This window comes from Punica granatum, chromosome 5 (genome assembly GCF_007655135.1).
Source record: "Punica granatum isolate Tunisia-2019 chromosome 5, ASM765513v2, whole genome shotgun sequence".
NCBI lineage: Eukaryota > Viridiplantae > Streptophyta > Magnoliopsida > Myrtales > Lythraceae > Punica > Punica granatum.
Genome location: NC_045131.1, coordinates 12,366,008 through 12,384,275, shown reverse-complemented (window position 1 = coordinate 12,384,275; position 18,268 = coordinate 12,366,008). Strand labels below are relative to the sequence as shown.

At 36.8% G+C, this 18,268-nt stretch overlaps 2 protein-coding genes across 2 annotated transcripts; one reads left to right on the top strand and one right to left on the bottom strand.

Moving 5' to 3' along the window:
- Positions 1–2,769: 2,769 nt before the first annotated feature.
- On the top strand, positions 2,770–3,608 carry LOC116207245 (proteinase inhibitor-like). Its single transcript, XM_031540146.1, has 2 exons — positions 2,770–2,909; positions 3,207–3,608. The coding sequence occupies exons 1-2, from the start codon at positions 2,888–2,890 to the stop codon at positions 3,413–3,415; spliced, it is 231 nt and encodes a 76-aa protein (XP_031396006.1). The 5' UTR covers positions 2,770–2,887; the 3' UTR covers positions 3,416–3,608.
- Positions 3,609–6,450: 2,842 nt separating this feature from the next.
- Positions 6,451–11,775, bottom strand: LOC116206707. Its single transcript, XM_031539503.1, has 12 exons — positions 10,984–11,775; positions 10,445–10,624; positions 10,185–10,295; positions 9,628–9,963; positions 9,290–9,466; positions 8,911–9,186; positions 8,682–8,804; positions 8,401–8,598; positions 8,059–8,312; positions 7,768–7,972; positions 7,293–7,598; positions 6,451–7,046 (listed from the first exon to the last, which is right to left on the bottom strand). Exons 1-12 carry the CDS (start codon positions 11,185–11,187, stop codon positions 6,735–6,737), a joined length of 2,682 nt encoding a protein of 893 aa, XP_031395363.1. The 5' UTR covers positions 11,188–11,775; the 3' UTR covers positions 6,451–6,734.
- Between the last annotated feature and the right edge of the window lie 6,493 nt (positions 11,776–18,268).

The following is an 18,268-nucleotide window of genomic DNA, read 5'->3' as shown; positions in this document are numbered from 1 at the left end:
TGCACATGGAAAATTGCGTTTTATCAGTTTCACATATCAAATAGTCGGACAAGTTTGAAATATCAAAACGGGACCACGGATGCAGATGATCACTTGGCTCCCGTTTTCATTATTGTGTACTTTGTTTTTTGTCAAATGGGACCACGCATGGTGATCACGGACTCCTATTATTTAGTATCTACTTTGTTTTTGTTTTTTACTTTCATATTTCCTACTGCTTTTATTATTATTTTTTAACTTTTTTTGGTTTCAGGACTCAAGAGTGAGATAGATAGACAGAACGATGTAGGAATACAGAAAGTCCCATCAGTAAGAATAGAAATAAGGATCTCTTAGTCCGGATCAAGCATAATGTCATTCTCAGTGCCTTTAATTTTATTAAATTGGAAAAGAGGACAGGGTTGGACCACTATATAAATGGCTACAGCGCACAAAATAAATACGGTGCGAGATATATGTATCGTCTGACAGCAGCATACTAATCAGAGCTCAAGTCACATGTTGAAAGTGTGCAAGTGTAAACAAGCAATGAGTGCACATGCATTTATTCATCAAGAAAAAGAGTCTAGATACATTTAAAGGATAAAACGGGAATTTTGACAAACTGAAAAGTTCTTTGTTGAATTACTTAATTTTATAATAATTAAATATATGTTTCACTATATAACCGTTCGTTTGAAACACTTTTATTTTTTCTGTATCAAGAATAAGGAAAATAATAACACATGTTAACTTAGTAAACATGATTGTCATTCAAGTCCCACAACTTCCACTTGGAAATAGTCAATTTGAGTTTGTAAACGTTAAACTCCCAAGTTCTAATTCTCATTTTTGCTTAATAAAATGGTGGGTAATAATGGTGGCATTTTTTTTTGTCCTCTCTACGCAATATTCAGACTTTCGTGCTCAACGGAACATATCAGACGAACTAAACAACTAGTGTAAGCACTGGTCGCATCAGCGTAGCACCACTAAAGGCCTAGCATAGTTTACAAAAGTCGGTGTTCCTCAAGTCCAAGCGAGTAGTACGCTTCTAGCAAATGTTTTGACATAAATGGGTAGAGAGGATTGAAACCCAAAACCTTGAGATTACCAAATCACATGAGAATAAGCTTGTAATCACTGTACTTCCATCTTGATTGTAAGTTCTAGTTCTCATTAGCACCTCTAGTCATAACCATTTACAACTGATCTGGTTTCTCATCTTATATTATTGCTGTGTATAAAAAATTCTTTCCCACCAAAAAAGTAAGTACCATAGTGGTTCGAACAATTTTTTGGCCCCATTTTGTAAATTATCTTGTCTCTAAGTAGTAATAAGATGGGCTAATTTCTTTACTCTTTCAATTGACTTGTATTAGCTAGTAATGATTCATCAAAATTTTAGCATGCAGAGAAGAGCTCGTGGCCAGAGCAAGTAGGGAAAAACGGCCAGCAGGGAGGCTGCATCGGCTACAATGACGAGTGAGAACCCAAATATGGAGGCGTTCACATCAAGGAGGGCAGCCGTATCACCATGGACATCCGACGGGGCCGTGTCTGTGTCTTTGTCGGTGACTATGGCATCATCACCAGGGTCCCTATGATTGCTAATGAATCGTGTTACTAATTAAGATACTATAGGTATAGGAGCTCTCTCCTGCATGTGATGAAAATAAATGTCACTTCCATTTCGATATAAATTAATCTGGTTATATATTATGTTCCGTTTGCAATTGTTCTTCCTCTATTTCGAGTACACTAGACATGGAGCCCGCACCCTGCGTGAAATTAATAAATTAAAATTGTATAAGCTTGATTTTTTATTTCTTTTGCAATAAGGTAAACCTTAGTTGACTTCATAAACGGTTACAACTTGGGCTTCTCTTTTATATTATTAGTTCTAACTAGCACAATCAGTGATTGCACCAAACCCTTCTCATTGATTTATTTCCACAATCACTACCAAAGTTAATTAGTTATTCAGCCATGTATATAGCATGTAGAAGATATTCGTATATCAAGATATACATCACCCGTATATAAACATGTACATAGTAATGGTGCTAGATACGATTGATTTAATATATAATGCCTCTAACGTTTCGTCCTGTTGGGAGTGACAGTAGATCATGAGAAACTTTATTAACTTTTCAAATAGAAGAAGAAGAATGTTAAGGGACTTAGGAGGAAGGCTGCCTATGTGGTGGTGGAAGGGTTCTAATAATTAATTGATTTTATTCTATAAAAATTGGAATAACGTGGAACATTGTAAATTATACGACATGATGTTAGTTTACCCAAAAAAAGGCATGATGATAAGGCTTAGAAACGAAGGAGAAACCAACATCTAATTAGCTAGTCTTATAAGTCATTGCAAAAGATCTTTTCAATTTTGCAACGTGCATGCAGTTTGTAAAGTGGAGGTCACAAGTGTTCGAATTCTCGATTGGGTGTTTTAGATATTGCTCTAGCTCTTAGCGACGAAAATATCTCGTGGCCATGAAATTTTTTTTTTATGGGAACATGAAAAATATGTTTTTGCGTCCGCAATCTCCGATTTTTTTTTCATTTCTTGATGTGCATTTTGGTATCTAGAAACTAATAAACCCCAACTAATCCAGTTCGAGTTACATTAGCCCTCAAAAGGTAAAACTCTCCCCACTAGATTTTTTTCCATTCAGGATATTCGAATTCGAGACTTTAATTAAGGAAAAAGTGCCGAACCGTTTGAATTAATCTGCGGGGTGACTTTTCTTCATTTTCAATTATTGAACCCTCTCCTCCCTGAGCCCCCACCTATAAATACCAGACGTTCATACCAAGAGATGCTCAACACATCCATCCCATTTATAAGACACATAGAGAAAGGAGAGAGAGCAGCAGCACACATTTTAGAGTTTGAATTATGGCAAGCATCAACGTTCCTGGTGAGTTGTTTTGCAGGGTATAATTACTTGGAAATATGAACTGATATCTTGTTTTATATTGTTAGACAACTTAAGAGTTTCACATATCATTAACAAAGTACGTATCGAGACGTCACTTGGCCTTATGTAGATTATATTTTATTGAACAACTTCTTGCCCCGGGTTTCCAAATTGTAACTAAAAAGTTGAAAATGGGATATACAACTTTGTTATTGTGCTTGACCATCAGGTGAAAAGCTTGTTTCTTTGCTACTTTATTTGATCACAATAACAGGATCATTAATGAAATTTTGACAGGGAAGAGCTCGTGGCCGGAGCTGGTAGGGAAAAATGGGGGGGACGCAGCGACAACAATAATCAGTGAGAATCCAAATGTGTTTGTGGTGATAATCCCCCCGTCTGTCACCGGCCACGTCGTCGTCGGTACTGCCGACTACGTCGGCAGTCGTGTCCGTGTCTCCGTCGATGACCACTGCATTGTCACCAGTGTCCCTACTATTGGATAAACAATCGTCCTACTAAATTAAATAATATAAATGAGAGCTCCTCAGTACGTTAATTAGGGGAGCCCAACGCTCTTGAATGTGATGAAATAAAGGTTGTTTAACTTCTGGATCTGTCTTAATCTAGTTATAATATTTTGTTTACGTCTCCTCTTCATATATTTCAAGTATACTAAAAGAAGAATGATTTGCCTTACATGTGAAGCATATCTTATTATTATACAAATAAATATAAATATAATTCAAAATAAAAAATAAATAAGTAAATTGTCAATTTGGCCTTGAAGGAATTTTCGGCCAATCTTGAAAACCAACGAGTGACTTGTGTAAAAAAATTTCCAATAAAATAAAATAAAAAAATAACGAGTAAGGGAGAGGGGCAATGGCCTCCCCACCGGCACGTTCGAGATAAGTGGCAAGAGCAATTTTCGTATTGTTTCCACTTTAATGTTTTCAGAATGAATGAGGATTGAAGAGAACGTATAGTGTGTACAATGAGAGAAATACAAGGAAACTGTTGAAGGAAAATATTTTACATATCTCCAAGATGTCATCATTCTAATTAAGTAAAATTTGGTGAATTAGGATCCCAAATGATTTGCTTTCAAAGATGATTTTTCTTCTCGATCTTTTTCACTTACATTCCCTTGGTAGGTAAAGGTATAAACGAGCCTAGCCGAGCCCAAAATTTGGAAGGATCAAGCTCATCAGCTTGATCATTTTATCATGTGTCAAGCTCAGTCAAGCCTAAACAATTGAGCTCGAGCTCGGCTCGTTATACAAATTGGAGGCTTGAGCTTGAATTCGACAAGGCTCGGCCATGTGAAGCAAAAGAGCTTTGACTCAACTCTTCTTGAGCTCGAGCTCGTATATAAGCTTAGATGAGCTCGAGCTTGTACAAGCTCGATGAAAATGATGTCATTTAGGGCTCGAGAAAAAACTAATAACTATAAACTTGTAGACTCACACAGCGCATATGTGTACATATACATATATATATATATATATATGTGTGTGTGCGTGTGCGCGCGAGCGCCCGTGTATGTGTACAATAACAAAGTACAATTATCTACCGTAAAAAAATAGTAAAGCTCGATTAGGCCAGCTGGCTTATAGAGCCAAATACTATTGAGTTGGAGTTTGGCTCCCTAGCTTAAATATGCTCTATTGCGCTAAACTCTGAATAAAAATAATATTTTTGGACACAGATCACGCGTTTATGGATTTTTCATGTCTCTGTGGGACACATCAACTTCCACGTTGGCCTCTCATCGCAGATCCATCCGTGCCGTTAATGACCAATTTGCATAAAGAAATCGAGAATATAAAATAAAAATGGAAGGGTGAAAATGGAATTATATAAAATTGAGAAGCAAATTTTTTTGACATATCCAACAAAATCGAATTTCTATAATAATAACTAGAGCAATGCTCAACCCCATCCCGTGGGCCGTGGCAACTTCATAGTTTGCTGGCGACCTCACACTACCAAAAATTAAGGGATTACCGAGAGTCGAATCTCTCAGTAATCCCTCGATAAAAATTACGCCTGCTATCCCTCTTCCGCCTCTCTCATATTTTTCTTGCATACTCTCTAACCCCAGGCCTCCCACCCCTCATCAGCTCGCCCCTCATGCCATCTCCTTAACCATTGAGTTACAAGCATTATTCTTGTCAATTCTCTACACTTAATTATATTTGTATTACTTGTGTTTATATTTTCATTTTTAGAAAATAAAAAAACTTGTAATATTAACAAATTCGCATTGATAATATATACATTTAATAATAAATTCAACATTATTTATCTATATAATGCATATGATATTTAATCGAAAATAACCACATAGTTTATTTGACCGATTTAATTAGATTTTAATATGACATAATCGAGAATTTTATCACTCTCCCGTACGAGTTCAAACATGCTTTCCACTACTATTTATTTTGAAGTTATATTTATAATGCTATTTATTTCATTCATTTTTTTTTAATTTTCATGTACAACATTAAAATGGTAAATAACTATAAAATGCATCTATTTATGACTTGCACTCTGAAATTAAACATAATCTTAATTATATTGTTTACACGCTCCAAGCGTAAACATTATATTTATAAACTAATATCTATATATATTTTTTCAAAATCTCAAAATTTCAAACATTCAAATTCATTAATTTCATATTTGCTATAAATATTTAACACTTTCAATCCTAAATTCAATTAATTTTATATTTAACTTACTATACAATATTCACTTCAAGAAATATAATTTATATGTGATATATCTCTACAATTATTATTGTAAAATAAATATTAATTTTCTCATTTGATATTTTATTTTTTAAAATTTTTATTAGAAAAATTTATACTTTTTAATTTACCGATGGGAAAATCCCTCGGTAATATTGCCGAAGGATTTTTTTCTAGGTACATTATTTTAAAAAATAATTTTTGTTTAATTTTACCGAGGGATGTTCCCCTCAGTGAATTATTTAAAAAATAATTTTTTAAAATTTTAGTAATGGGGGAGTCAAAACAGATGTTTATTGTTATCAGATTGTGGAGGAGATTTAAGGGACATGACGCCATTCCAAAGGATTTGATTCTTGAAGGATGGCCAGATTCGTTGAATTCAAGTTGTTCCTCGAGTTTCTTTATCAAGAATGACTTTGTAGATGATCAATCAGAAATGTCGATTGTGTTACTTCGTAAGAAATTTTCTTGAGAGAGTGAATCCTACTCATAATGGTAGTTTTGAGATGGGAATCTTACTATAAAAGTGAACAGACAGTCCACTAATCTTATCTTTTTTCAGTCTTCTTCTTCTTTTTTTTTCTTTTTTAATTGATCCTTTTCTTAGGTCACCAACTGGAAAAGGAAGAAGTAACTAAGAGAACAGTCTCGTCTCTTCAGCAGTAATGAAAAGTGTATGTTTTGCTGACAGGAAAGGCCTGAAAGAGAATGAGAGATTACCGAAACAAAAATCGAATTTTTATATGCAGTCGATATGGCATCAATAATTGCAGATAATGGAATGAAAACAGTCGCGGTGATAATTCGGTATGAGTAGAGGGTTGTAAGAGAATAGATACAGCTTGTTTGGGACATCGCTGTTCATTACAAAAGTTATGTACACATTGATCTCCCTAGGCTAAAGAAAGAATTACTTCGAAGAATTTGACTATCGTTCCTGTTTCTTCAACTCGTATTTCCTGTCTGCACAATGTGTATCACTGATATGTATTTATGAAGAGTATTATTCTTCGGTATGAAACATAATGATCCCGGCTCTTGAATAATGTAGGAAACTGATGAGTTAAGATGAAGTTTCCGTTTGATTTGGAGGCAAACTCCACATCCTCTTCTGATCCTTAAAACTCCCAATCACTGCGGACTGCTTTTCATAGCTCAGTTGACCCCAAAATGCGAGGTAAGAAGATTTCGGATCTAAATACTCCAACATGGTTACGAGTTTCCCATTCTTGTTGTCAATATAAGTGTATCCATCCTCTGATTCAACACCTTCGGCGATGACTCTAATGGGTTTGAAGGAGAAGGTCGGTTTCAGAGAGGACTTGTTGCCTGCCGCTAAGACCATAGCGCCGAGGATTTCCCCCAAGAAGATGTCCTGCACAGAGAGACCACTTGTTAGGTAATGTTTTCATTTAGTGTTCCAAAACGATTCACTTGAAAAGCTAAGCAAAGAGGAAGTGCACGGATGATCTATATGAACCCATTGCTTAACGGAGACAAATAAATACGCAGGCAGGACCCGAATGTAGAACCTATATGCTGATTCAATGACATTGGGGAAAAAAATCATTTAATCATCAATCCAATTTCTTTTGTTGTGGAAAGATTATGTGAGCTTTACCATGTGCAGATATCTCTTGTGAATCTGCATTAGTCGATTGAGCCTCAACAGCAAACGGTAGGCAAACCTAAACTCAGGAGTCTTCCTCACCCCGTTAAGTCCTTTCAGGATTTCTGTAAATGAGCTTACTCTGCGTTGGATGCTGAGGGGAATGAGGGTGACGTTAAGCTCGGAGCTCAGAACCGTCTTTGCAGCCAATGGATCAAGGAACATATTAAACTCGGCGTATTTATTGGAGGGAATAGTGAACACGTTTCCTTCATCCATAGCAGTTCGATGTATGTGTCCTCCGACAATGTAGACATCCTAAAGGAAATATCTCAAATGAATTATTGAAGCAAGTTTAACAAAAGGATTCTGGTGGACCATGAAACGTGTTGTAAACCAGATTGAACTTATTTGTATTTTCGAGAATAGAAAACCAGAAACTGGAATAATTTTTCCCAGTTCTCCAAAACAAACATAAAGACTGAACCTGAATCACAGAGGTTGCGTTCTTGCTCGACTGAATGATCTTTGCTAAGTTAGTCAATGGCCCGTTGGTCAATATAGTGATCTTCGATCCCATCTCCAGCGTGTTCACTGTAGACTCCCAAATTTCCAGAGCTAGTGGCTGCCTAAGTTCTGGGTGATCGGTATCTCTAGGAGCTCCATACTTGACAGAATTTTCTGCTGTATACCTGCCATGAAAACCCGAACTCTTATTAAAAAATAACTCCAAGTACGTTTACTCGGTTCTAATACAGTTCCCTTCTTAATACCTTACCTTCTCGGGCTCCGAGGTAAATCACGGGCCAACCCATAAAGAGTGTCCGAATCCAAAACACCGCCGCTCCCGTGGGGGATCGCCTTTGCATACTTGCAGTCTCCCACGGTAGGCATTATCGGGTCGGACTGATTCATCGCAAACATGTCGCCCAGGCCCACTGGAATATCGTCCCTGCCCATCATGTGAAGCAGATCGTAGATCACATCAATGGTTGCAGCACTGGCCCATCCTGTCGGAGTCACTAATATTGCCTGCTCAACGAATTAGCAGGAAAAAGAAATCTTCAAAACATGCAATCGCTAAAAAATTCGCGAAACTGTCAGGACATTGTTGATCTACCTTAAGATTGATCTCTTCTGTGGGTACTTTGAGGAGATAGAACAGCGTGAGAAAATCTCCAGCACTCATGTCCATGTCAAATATTACAGGCTTTCCGAGTTTCTTGCCTCTTAATTCGGGTTTATATAAGACTTCTCTGTAGTAAGGAAATTGTGTCGTAAGACTAAATCTCGCAGAATGTTCGGGATCGTTCAAAGCCTGTGATAGCAGCGATTGAAATGTCACGTTTTCCAGTGAAGACTTTCAGAAAGATGAAGTAAGCTTAAATAATGTCGACTTACATTCAAGAAGCTCTTGTGGAACTCCCTGCTAAGAGGACTACCAGGTTTCAGATTCGGTTTTGCCTTTGTGGCAACGAGGACACGTACTGCCTCCGGGCCAGTGACCTCAGCTGTATATCCATCCTATTCAATTTCGTCACGAGAATTAGACTGCAAAAAGTTTAATAACAAGAAACCAAAAGTTCAATCCTGACCATGATTGAGTTTCAGCTTAAGTTCCAATAACTACCTTGCATTTTCCTTTTCCATTCGCCACAATGCAAAATGGGTCCCGAAGACCCATTTGGACATGACCGCTGTGGACCCACCCTCTAGTCAAGTTGAACTTGGGGACTTTACGCCCGTCAAAAAATGGGTTGGACCCATCAGAGACCCCGTATGGTTCGTTCGAGGTGATCACAGTTATATTCATGTATTCCATTTCTGCAAACTCATTCTCAATCTTCTCATTCCGCATCATTGAGACTGCGACACCCGATGTGAATGAATCCCACATAAAGTAGCTCTACAAAAATCAAGGCTCAATTTAAACTACGCGCAATTGCTGCTGCTGATGACAAGGTATCGACTCAGTATATAGTCATTTCTGAGTTAAACGGATTAATTACCGTGTAGAACTGGTCATCAAACCATGTATCTCGCGTGATCTTCAGGGACTTGAAGCAATATTGTGCCTCGTAAGTGCTCTGACTTTGTTCAAAGGTATCGAAGAACTGCTTGGTAATGGGGATAGTGTTAGTTGCATCGAGTGGGACTAGAGTGACCGGAATGCCCGAATGAATCACCTGCAGGTTCAGGTCCACACTTTTTCACTGTCCAGTCATAGCATTTTCAATTATTCACATGTAGAACAGAAAACTGAGACCGAACAGAAGAGCTCCTGCCCTTTCTCCAAATACTGTCATCCAAAGACATGCTAAGAGCTTTTGAGTTACAAATTATTTACCTGATATGCAGCAAAGGGGTCTCCAAATATGTTGAACTCCGCATACGGGTTACTGGTGTAATCCGTGTGAACATTTCCACGGTCTCCACACTGTTGAGGCTTGCACGACGAGCTGGCATTTGCAGGGCAGCACCCGGTTGGATTCTTCGATCTCACTCCTCCCCCCATCACATAAATATGCTCGATGTTCTTCTTCAGATGAGGATGGCTCATCAGGAAAATGGCAAAGTTCGTGTGAGCTCCAGTGACGATCACGGTGATGGGCCCTGCCGATACTTTCTCGATCATCACCTGTTGAGTCGTGGGCTGTCGGAGGGGAGAATATCTCCTCTTTCCCTGGATATATTAACAACCAATCAGTCTTTGAGCGTGCTGTTTGTATCGTTTCAGGATGATTAGGAAATGCACTTTATAGATATCCTCACTTTCTGCAGTTCTCCAGAATTACACGAATACGGAAATTGCTATTTGCTTGAACTCAAACCGATCCAAGAATTGAGTAAGGGTTATTATCAATAGAAAGCAGTATTGAATGGAATCTTTCTTTTCCCTTTTACCTGGGGAAGAAATGATTTTCGGAGGCCATAGTTGGAATCAATGTCCAATCTCCCTCCAAGGCCGACTGGGATCGCCTGCCTGTACCGGCAATACCCTGCTGTTGTCATTCCCTAAAATAGAAAAAATCATTCACAAGCACGGAAAATATACTTCAATCCAGATTCTCAATACTTGGTCCAGTAACTTTCCCATCGATAGGATCGCTCATAGGAAGAACTGATCGAAACAAATATATTTCAATTCGGCTAGTTATCTGGACCTGCTCAATAATAGGGAGGTAGCCCCCGACATTAGGTAGGATGGTGCCATCTTCCATTATTCCACCGTCGCCTCCGACCCCGACAGCAACATCGTCCCGACCCATCATGAAGAGAATGTCGTAGATCTGGTTCACAGCGTGGCCCGCAGTTGTCCAGGCATTCGTGTTAATAGTTACCGCCTGCACCATCATTCCAAAACAGGTAAGTCATAGAGAACACCATGTTTGAATCGATAACGGAACAGTACGACTAATCAGCTGCTCTGTTCTCGACAGAAAAATGATATGAGAAACAAAGGAACACCATTATCCTAAGTCACTGGATACTCATCATCGTTCGAGAGCGCGGATGAAATCGACAATACCGGAAATAAAAGAGTTGGGAACTCGGTGGATGAAATCGCCTGTCGAACTTGGAAAATAGGGAGGGAAACAAAAGAAAGAAAACAAGTTCCACCAGAGGAAGAAAAAAAAAAAAAAAGAAGAAGGAAGAAAAACAAACACATGAAAGAAGAGCAGATGTTACATGTTCCTACTACCTCCAGTTCAAATTCTGATCTGTTAAGCTTCAGGAGATAAAGAAGAGCGAAGAAATCATCGGTGTCGACGTCTGTATCCAAGAGAATCCGCCGGGGCTTTGCCTCAACAGAGCTGTCCCGCCCCTGTCCGAGACCTCCAACGGACAACAGAAGCAGCACGACAGCGGCTGTATTGGCCGCCCTGATTTCCCTCCAAAGCAACATTTTTTTCTTGACAACCCGGAAAGTGTTTTCGCCGTCGATCAAGACTCGGAGACGGGCACAGCAAACTCAGGACTGTTTCATCAACTAACAGGCAGGCCGAGAACGAGACCAAGTTCCTTGTCCCTGTAACGGAAAAACAGAGCATGCTCTGCTGGAAAGGAGCATGATGATTCAGGGAATGGACCAATTATGCTGATTTGACTCTCGGAGAGAGAGAGAGAGAGAGGAAACAAAAGAAAAGGTGGTGGTGGTGGTGGTGGTGGTGGTGGTGATGGTGATGAGGTGAAAGTGTGGGGGCTGGCTGACTTCTTAAATTTCGCAGAAGGGGTGGGGGGAGGAGGCGGAGGCGGGAGAGAGGCTGTCCCTGCGGCCTTTGCCTGCCGCGTGTTAACTGCGTCAGGAAGTGGACAAAAGGAAGGAAGATTCAGTTCGATTCCATCAACACCCTCCGCTCTGCTCTCCTCCAATCTCTTGAATCCTCGGACTCAATGGAGTATGGAAGCGTGTGTCTTCTACGATTACTTGTGTCCCTAACGAGAGGAGGATTGGTCCGTCACGGAAATCTATGATGTTCGGGACGTGTACCGATAAAAAACTTACATACCACCGCTCACTCGACCATGAAAAATTCTATCATACGTGCCTTTGAATTTGGGGTGAACTAATCCGCACGAAGTTTCTGTTTCTGCTCATCTAAATAGAGTTATGAGAATGCTTTCCTCAGTGATATCAGAGTCCGATGATTGTTCGAAGAGATCAACATACGAAGATGATATTACGGTTGAATGCATCACCGTTGCGAGGTCTGTGTTTCGCATATGAACATCGTATTGCTTCCTTTGTGTCGTGATAGAGGTGGACATGCTTGAAAATTGAACTTACCCGTTTCTTCATTTTTTTCCATTTTTGAGGCCCGGTAGCTACCGAATTATCTTTTCTCAAGGACATCACAATGTGACTCAGCTTATTAACTGAGATAGTTTTATTCGGACTTAACTTTATCATGTTCACAAAAAGTATTTCGATTGAATTTTGAGTCCCAAACTGCAAATAAAGTTCATGCGTAATCATCCACACGTAAGGTTTAGCTATGAACACGTTAGGCTTGCTTAAATATATTTTCGTTGAATCAAAAAGACTGTAATGCAGCGGTGCACGTTTTCGCATGGTAATCAATAGATTTCAGGTCCAATACTCGTTTATGGAACGATCTATACACATTTATTAGTTATTAGACTTTTTATTTCATTATATTATATTCACCGATCTATTTTGTAATTGAAAAAAAAAAGTCTTCATTGAAAGATTGGCATGGAACAAAAAATATACTAATAGTCAAATTGTAAACCAACATTGTGATTGGGGACACGTGGAATTTAATTGATGGAATTGACTTAATGTAGCCATAAAGGCTTGCGAGAATTTCCCCATTATTTCATATTGGGATGGGATACCCATTGGGAGACTAGTGAAAGGTGTGAAATTGGACCCCTTTTTCGGCCTTTTTCCTTATTTATTCAATATGTGTGCTTTGACTTGCCACTATAATTCCCACAATAATTTTATATTACTAAAGGATCTCTACTTTTTATTCAGGTTCGACTCATGTGGATCGGGGATAGCACTATCAAAATGCCCTTTGTGATTACATAATCATTCCATTTAAATTTTCTTCTTCTAAAAACATAATTTCAGAGACTCCCTCTGTACGGACCTGATAAATTTTAAATTTGCATTTTCAGTAATATTTCCCACATTACATCTTGTATATGCATGTAACTACTCTTGTAGAAGTGCAGACATCCTAATTCCATTGTCGAGCCGCTTCTCGTAGCTAGTTAGTTAATTACGCTATGATTAGCAGTATGTTATTAGCATCGTCATTAACCACGTGGAAAGGGGATGCAAAGTATTCGAATTACAAAAGCATGACAAGAGGACCCCATTGAGATACACTTGATGCACAAGTGAGAGACCAGAAAATTGCACAGAATCCAAGAATAGGGCAAGTTGTTGCACTGTCTTTTTTTTTTTTTTGGGTGCATAGTTGTTGCATTTTTTGATTAACCCCTTGGATGACAAGATCTTTGCTTGGGGATCTGCTGATGGAACTCTGCTTGTGCCTTTCTTGCTAAGGGGTGACCGTGGGATCAAAATACTAACACTTGGATGGTCTCGATCATGCCAACGACAATTTGACCATTTTTTTGGCTTAACCAAACAATTTTTTTTGGCCAACTTGAACCCAACAATTTGATAATATATTCTTACATTTCGAAATTTTGTTTTTGTTTTTTTTGTTAACGATGAAAATCTGATAACATAGTCGGAGTTTTCGATCAATTTGCGAGCTAGGGCCGCCAATCAGCGACCCTAATCCCTCTATTGAGATTGTCGGTACCCACGAAAAACGCCAGTGACCTCAGTGGAGTGGTCCGGGTCATTGATTGGAGGCCCCGACCCCTCCTTCTCTGTCGATTTTCTTTTTAAGACTAAATGAAAAAAAATAAAAAGTTGAGGATATGAATGATAAAAGAAAAAAGATTTAAAATCAAAATGATTAAAATGTTAAAAATTGATGATTAAAAATGAAAAAAACTAACATCGTAACCTCCTATGGCTAATAAAGTATACTACGAGGAGGCTAATTGTCCATCACAAAAATATAAGGTGCACTTTGTCCCTATCATAAATTACAAGAAGAGTTTTTCTACTTTTTCCAAAAAAAAAGAGGCTAAACATGCTCGATTTTTCCAAAAATAATTAAAGGCTAAACATTGTCTGAATTAAAGGTTTTTGCTTTGCCGCGGAGACCCCAGTATCACCTAACAAGTTTTTTTTTTATTCACCCAAAAAAATTAGAGAATAGAAAATAAAAGCGCATATATAGTTCCACATATGAGAATTAAAATCGAAACCACTTAATTCTAAATTCAAGACGATGTCATTGGACCAGTTCCCCTTCCCATTATCTAATCTCTAGTTTTGCAATTATAATGCTCTTTCCACGTGGAAATCTTCACCAGCAACACTGCCTTCATCCTTTTCATTTTCCTTTCTCGGTCACTTTTTTTCTTTTATTATTGTTGTCTCATTTGCAAATCAGCATGTGATATCATAGTATATCTAGTTGCATTGCGGTTTTCAGTTTTGGCCGTTTGGCTGTACTCTTCCTCGAGATTTTGCCCAATGTAGTCTTACTTATAAAAATAACTAATTTATTAGACCCGTGTATTATCCGAATTTTATAAAGAAAATTTTATTATAAAAATTTAATAGTTTCAATTTATAATTCATATTAGCATATAAAAAGTTATGCAATAAATTCAAACTTGTAATAGAAGAATATATATTAATTATAAATAAAAAATTCTTAAATAAAGATTTCATGTAATATATACATCATTGCAATTATGAAATTAATTCTCAAGAAAAATTAAGCTAAAATTTGAATACTTGTAGATAACTTCATTAGTTTTATTTTACGAAAAATAAAAACCTTAGAGTCTATCAAAACTTTTAAATTTCATAATTTGCTTGTGCACCTTTATTATAATTGATATTCCATATATTAAGTTTTATAAGTTTTAACACTTTTAAAGATAAAATGACCTAGTCACTTGGATGAAAGTTTTATTCAATTAAGCTTTTATAATAGTAGCTATAATGCTTAAATTTTTTAAAATTAATTTTAAGATTATATAAGTATAAATGATTACTTATTTTCTTAAAATTATGAATAAATTTATTTGTTAACGATATGATAATAAGTAATTAAAATATTTTCGTATATTTTTTAATATACTCTTTATAATATATATATATATAGTATATTAAAATACGAATTAATAAGGGTTTTACTATTTTACTCCTATATTATTTTGACTTTTTTCTACCTATATTTAATGCATTGGTTATTTTCTTAAAATGATGAACTTATTTTTATTTGTTAACGATATGATAATAAGTGATTCAAATATTTTTCATATACTTTTGAGTATTTTTCTTTATAATATATATAGTATATTAATATATGAATTAATAAAATTTTTACCTCTTTACCCCTATATTATTTTGACCTTTTTTGTTCTACCCCTATTTAATGCATTGGTTACAACTATATATATATATATATATATATATATATATTAGGTGCATTCCTGCGCACAAATATATGAAGAAATTAATAAATTTTAATTTATTCTAAGTTTATGGAGCTTTTTAAAATCATTGAGAGTTTTTTTTTTTAAAGATTTTCCTTTCCATCGGTTTCTCAAATTATATGATGTGTGTAAATCATGAGTCGAGTGAAGTGGCGACGATGCTGGGGACGGAGCCGAGAGCTCGGGGTAATCAGATTGCAAAGGAGAAGTCACTTATCCAACCAACAGTGTATCTTGTAGGGATTGCTTTTACAGTGCATATGATCTTCTCTTTCTGGCTACTTCTTTTTCTTCTCCTTCTTCTTCTTCTTCTTCTACTATTCCATTATTGATAATCTTCACTTCACCTCTTCTGCGTTTGTGGCCCCGATTGCATGATCTTGTGATGATGATTTTGTCCTTCAAATATGTCCCATTTATGCCATCTATTAACGCATTGACGAGATCTCTTCTCTAATTTGAATATATCTAGACTTACATTTCCATGAAAATCCTAATTCTCTTTCTAAAGCAAAAACTTAGAATTATGTGTGGGTACATACACATTATACATATATGCACTTTACAAAGTTGTAGATGCGAGAATTAATAAGCACAAGAAATGATGAGATATGCATGTATACGTTGCCTAAGTTTGCATGCAACTCATGAATTTCTGATTGAGAATTAAATTGTTTGAGCAAATCAAAAGACGAATACACGAATCTCCTTGTCATGAGTTAGATTATCGTTGTAGTTCAAAAGTCGATAAACCACGAGCTAAGGGCTTAAGAAAAGTAGAGTAATGGCACTTTATCATAAGAGCGTCTCGACTTTTATATATTTATATTGATTCTTAATCTAAACTCACCCATCAAATATTTCCCAAAGTAGATTTCTCGCTTGAAATATATAATTTCAGATCAATCCATGTCTTTCAAGCACTTTTACAAACACCCCTAAAGAACATAACAAACTTAATTAGAACATGTATAGATCAAATAAAAACCACTTACAACAATCATCAACTTGGAATCAATTACTAATGAATTCTCAACAGAACACGAGACTATTTCTTGAAATCGATACTAATACTCGGCTCATTAGAATTGCACAAGCTGGAAACTATATATTGTAAAGTTATTCACAAGTCTCACCCAATTGAAAGAAGATCCTTTCAAAATTATGTTGTTGCATTACGTCAAGGATTCTTGAGGAAAAGGAATGATGCAGTAAAATGGCGAGTATTAGAGAAGACCGAAGTTACTTACCCTTATTATTTTTTGTTGTTACATCGGAAGCGGTGAGACATATCATCCGGCACGTAGATAAAAACTGACAATGTTAAGCCAAAATTGACGGAATGTAGTGAATTGTTACGCTTTTTTAACTTTTTATATTGTTGGTGAAATTTTTTTGTATCAATCGTGATATTTTTTAAAACTTTTTGTACATTTTTCTGCCAAAGGTCAAAGCAAAAGGAGGTCGCATTTATTTTTTGTTCCTGGTTTTGGCAATATTTAATAATTCCCTAAGCACTTACGAAAGCGTTCAGAAACAAGAAGTTGGTTTAGATGATAACGAATTTTCGTCTTTTATTTAAGATTTCAATACACATATAATCTTATTTAAATCGGTGAAAAGTGTTTTTCATGATCGTGCTTGACTCCACTGTAGTTAGCTTATGTCAACGGATTCTGCAGAAGAATTAAATTGCATTTAACCAAATCTGGACCATCGAAATAGTATATAGGGGATTAATCAATATGGGTTGATTTAGATAATTCGACATCTCTTTCTTTTAAATAAAGTTTCGAATTTGAATTTTGTGGTTAGAAAAAATTCACGATTGAAAAGGTTTTACTCTTTAATGAGTCGATTTAATTCGAATTCGAATTAGTCGGAAGTTATTGAACTTTTAAATGATATTAAGTGGTGTATACCGAAAAGAGAAAGGGGATTATTGTTCTAGTGGCAGTTGGGTCAAAGTTGAACTTTAAGAGCTTGATGACTGGGGGCGTTTGGACACATAATATGATTCTCTTTAGGACATAGTTAATTAGGAATCTGCGCCATCGCTGACAAGAGCTTGCTACCAAACGCCCCGCAGAACTGACCCACTGATTATGACAACCTATTGGCCATTAATCGACAAAGCTGCAATATCATGGATTCGAGAATATCCACTCCTGTGATTTGGGTCCATCCCCATGCCAATCAGATACAGCCTGCCTTGTGATGACCGAGGAAGATTCAATTTAAATGAAAAAAATCTCCATTATTCTGACCAAAAATGAAAATGATAACTCGAAATATTATTTGTGATCTTACAGTATGGATCGAGATCCGTATTACGGCCCCCTATTGTTTGATCCAATATTGACTGGGGACAGGCCCCAACTTCCATAGGTCCTTGGTTAGACGCAGTGATAAATGAGTCACGGAAAGGACGATGCGGCCGGACCCGAGTTGTAACCACTGTTGATAGCCTCGAATGGACTGCTTGATCTTTCGCATCAGGCCTTGACTTTAGGAAGTTCTTTGGAATCTCCTTTGAAGTTTCTTCAACCTGCTCCTGAGGAAACTGCCCCCAGAATGGATCTTCTCCTGTTACCATCTGAATAGCATCGGTTTGTTCTGTTGAGGGAAAGTTCACAAAAACTGACTTAGAGAGAGTGCTGTTCCTTCAAATTATGATAGTAGATGGGCATATATTGCAGGTAGATTGAAGCCCTTCATTTAATATGTAAGATTGTCACGCTAGAGAGATCTTCAAATTCAATAGCATATCTATTATTACAAAGCTATATAAGTCCTGGTTTTATTTTTCATTATTCATAATATTGTCCTTGGATAAGTCATTCTAGTTAAAGAGAAAAAAATATATATGGGGACAAAATTAACCATAATATATATGGATATATTTTTACTTTTTAAGG

Coding starts and splice junctions, on each gene's coding strand:
- LOC116207245 (XM_031540146.1), top strand. CDS start 2,888: ATGGCAAGCATCAACGTTCCTG. Junction 2,910..3,206: donor GGCAAGCATCAACGTTCCTG/GTGAGTTGTTTT, acceptor AAATTTTGACAG/GGAAGAGCTCGTGGCCGGAG.
- LOC116206707 (XM_031539503.1), bottom strand. CDS start 11,187: ATGTTGCTTTGGAGGGAAATCAGGGCGGCCAATACAGCCGCTGTCGTG. Junction 9,964..10,184: donor GAAAATCATTTCTTCCCCAG/GTAAAAGGGAAA, acceptor TAATATATCCAG/GGAAAGAGGAGATATTCTCC. Junction 8,599..8,681: donor TCCACAAGAGCTTCTTGAAT/GTAAGTCGACAT, acceptor CTGCTATCACAG/GCTTTGAACGATCCCGAACA.